Genomic DNA, 2,500 nt, shown 5'->3' with positions numbered 1-2,500 from the left:
TGAGGAAGACCTGCTACCAGATCGTGGAGCACAGCTGGTTCGAGACCTTCATCATCTTCATGATCCTGCTCAGCTCCGGAGCGCTGGTTCGATTCCCCTTCTCCTCTTTGTCACTGCACTTTGATTCCTCCTTCACTCAGCATCATTGCTGTCATTTCTCCACTCAGAAATGAAAACGTTTTAAACTCACACAAACCTAAACTGTTTAACCTTCAACTGAAAAAGACGGAAGCACTCTTACACTCATACATTTGATGGAACATAAAATAAAAACTGACTGACGTTATCAAATAAATCACACTTTATGATACAGAATGAAGAAATCTATTATCTTTATAAATAACTCTAAATGTGACAGAGAAAACTCCTGGAATTTGTTTTTTGTCCACAAGGAGGCAGAAAAGTCTGAATGCAAGATGAAAGATTTATCACTACAACAATTAAACTGATAATTTATCCTTAAAAAACAAGTAGCCCGTCTGTAGCGCAGATTAAAATTACGTTTCCACAGGATCCAGCAATTTCTCGAATTCTATTTATTGTCTATGTGAAACGCTTGCAGTGAGGTTGGAGCTGCAAGGCGCTCAGCTTAGTTCAGAAATACTTTTCACTGAACTGTTCAGTAATAAAACAGGAGGTTTGTGACCGAGACGCCATGTTGGTTAGGTTTGACCTCCAGGAGCAGAAAGCCCAGAGGGACACGTCTCCTGTAGGACCATGTCTCCTGTAGGACCACATCTCCTGTAGGACCATGTCTCTTGTAGGACCATGTCTCTTGTAGGACCACGTCTCCTGTAGGACCACATCTCCTGTAGGACCATGTCTCTTGTAGGACCATGTCTCTTGTAGGACCATGTCTCCTGTAGGACCACATCTCCTGTAGGACCATGTCTCTTGTAGGACCATGTCTCTTGTAGGACCATGTCTCCTGTAGGACCACATCTCCTGTAGGACCATGTCTCTTGTAGGACCATGTCTCTTGTAGGACCATGTCTCCTGTAGGACCATGTCTCCTGTAGGACCACATCTCCTGTAGGACCACGTCTCCTGTAGGACCACATCTCCTGTAGGACCATGTCTCCTGTAGGACCATGTCTCCTGTAGGACCATGTCTCCTGTGGGACCATGTCTCCTGTAGGACCACATCTCCTGTAGGACCATGTCTCTTGTAGGACCACGTCTCCTGTAGGACCACATCTCCTGTAGGACCATGTCTCCTGTAGGACCATGTCTCCTGTGGGACCATGTCTCCTGTAGGACCATGTCTCCTGTAGGACCATGTCTCCTGTGGGACCACGTCTCCTGTAGGACCACATCTCCTGTAGGACCATGTCTCCTGTAGGACCATGTCTCCTGTGGGACCATGTCTCCTGTGGGACCATGTCTCCTGTGGGACCATGTCTCCTGTAGGACCATGTCTCCTGTGGGACCATGTCTCCTGTAGGACCATGTCTCCTGTAGGACCATGTCTCCTGTGGGACCATGTCTCCTGTGGGGACCATGTCTCCTGTAGGACCATGTCTCCTGTGGGACCATGTCTCCTGTAGGACCATGTCTCCTGTAGGACCATGTCTCCTGTGGGACCATGTCTCCTGTGGGACCATGTCTCCTGTGGGACCATGTCTCCTGTAGGACACGTGTTTTGTCAACATGAACTGTTCGATTAAAAAATTCCTGATCTTTATCCATGATTGATTGAAATGATCCCCACCAACCTTCTGATTAATCTGATTTTAATTTAATCGTTTGAGAGCACTAGATTATATTCATATTGCCAGGAAATAGAGTATTAATTAATTAATTAATGTAATTAGAGTGATTCCTGCCCGTTAACCCCGTGTCACCCTTTGATCGCTGAATGAAGAGGTTTGTTAAGCATTGAGAAGATTTGATAATAGACGCCTCCCTGCTGCCCCCATCAGGCCTTTGAGGACATCTACATCGAGCAGAGGAGGGTGGTGAAGGTGGTGCTGGAGTTTGCCGATAAGATCTTCACCTACGTCTTCATCCTGGAGATGATGCTGAAGTGGCTGGCGTACGGCTTCAAGAAATACTTCACCAACTACTGGTGCTGGCTCGACTTCCTCATCGTCGACGTGAGTTCCTGGTCGCCTCTTCGTTTGCTGCTTCTCCACTTCCTGTTTTTAAAAGTTCTTGTTTGGACGACGTTTACCTGTCAAGGTTGGTCAAAACAGAGAGAGAGAGAGAGAGAGAGAGAGAGAGAGAGAGAGAGAGAGAGAGTACAGACAGAGAGAGAGAGAGAGAGAGAGTGTACAGACAGAGAGAGAGAGAGAGAGAGAGAGTGTGTACAGAGAGATAGAGAGAGAGAGAGAGAGAGAGAGAGAGAGAGTACAGACAGAGAGAGAGAGAGAGAGAGAGTGTACAGACAGAGAGAGAGAGAGAGAGAGAGAGTGTGTACAGAGAGATAGAGAGAGAGAGAGAGGAGAGAGAGAGAGAGTGTACAGACAGAGAGAGAGAGAGAGAGAGAGAGAGAGTGTAC

General features: G+C 46.8%; 1 protein-coding gene across 1 annotated transcript in view; it reads left to right on the top strand.

The window, feature by feature from the left end:
- The window catches only part of LOC308125732 (sodium channel protein type 3 subunit alpha-like), a gene marked incomplete at its 5' end in the record, with an annotated part of 157,261 nt that overhangs the window by 135,988 nt on the left and 18,773 nt on the right, over positions 1–2,500 (top strand). The window contains 2 exons of the mRNA XM_080489691.1: positions 1–86; positions 1,923–2,096. The exon at positions 1–86 is cut by the window's left edge and continues 69 nt beyond it. Coding sequence (XP_080345817.1) covers positions 1–86; positions 1,923–2,096 — 260 coding nt within the window. The remainder of the gene's footprint in view (positions 87–1,922; positions 2,097–2,500) is intronic.

Source organism: Lipophrys pholis (assembly GCF_963383615.2).
Source record: "Lipophrys pholis genome assembly, chromosome: 20".
Taxonomy (NCBI): Eukaryota; Metazoa; Chordata; class Actinopteri; order Blenniiformes; family Blenniidae; genus Lipophrys; species Lipophrys pholis.
Note: the sequence above shows the minus strand (reverse complement) of the source record. Positions and strands in the feature narration are given on the sequence as shown.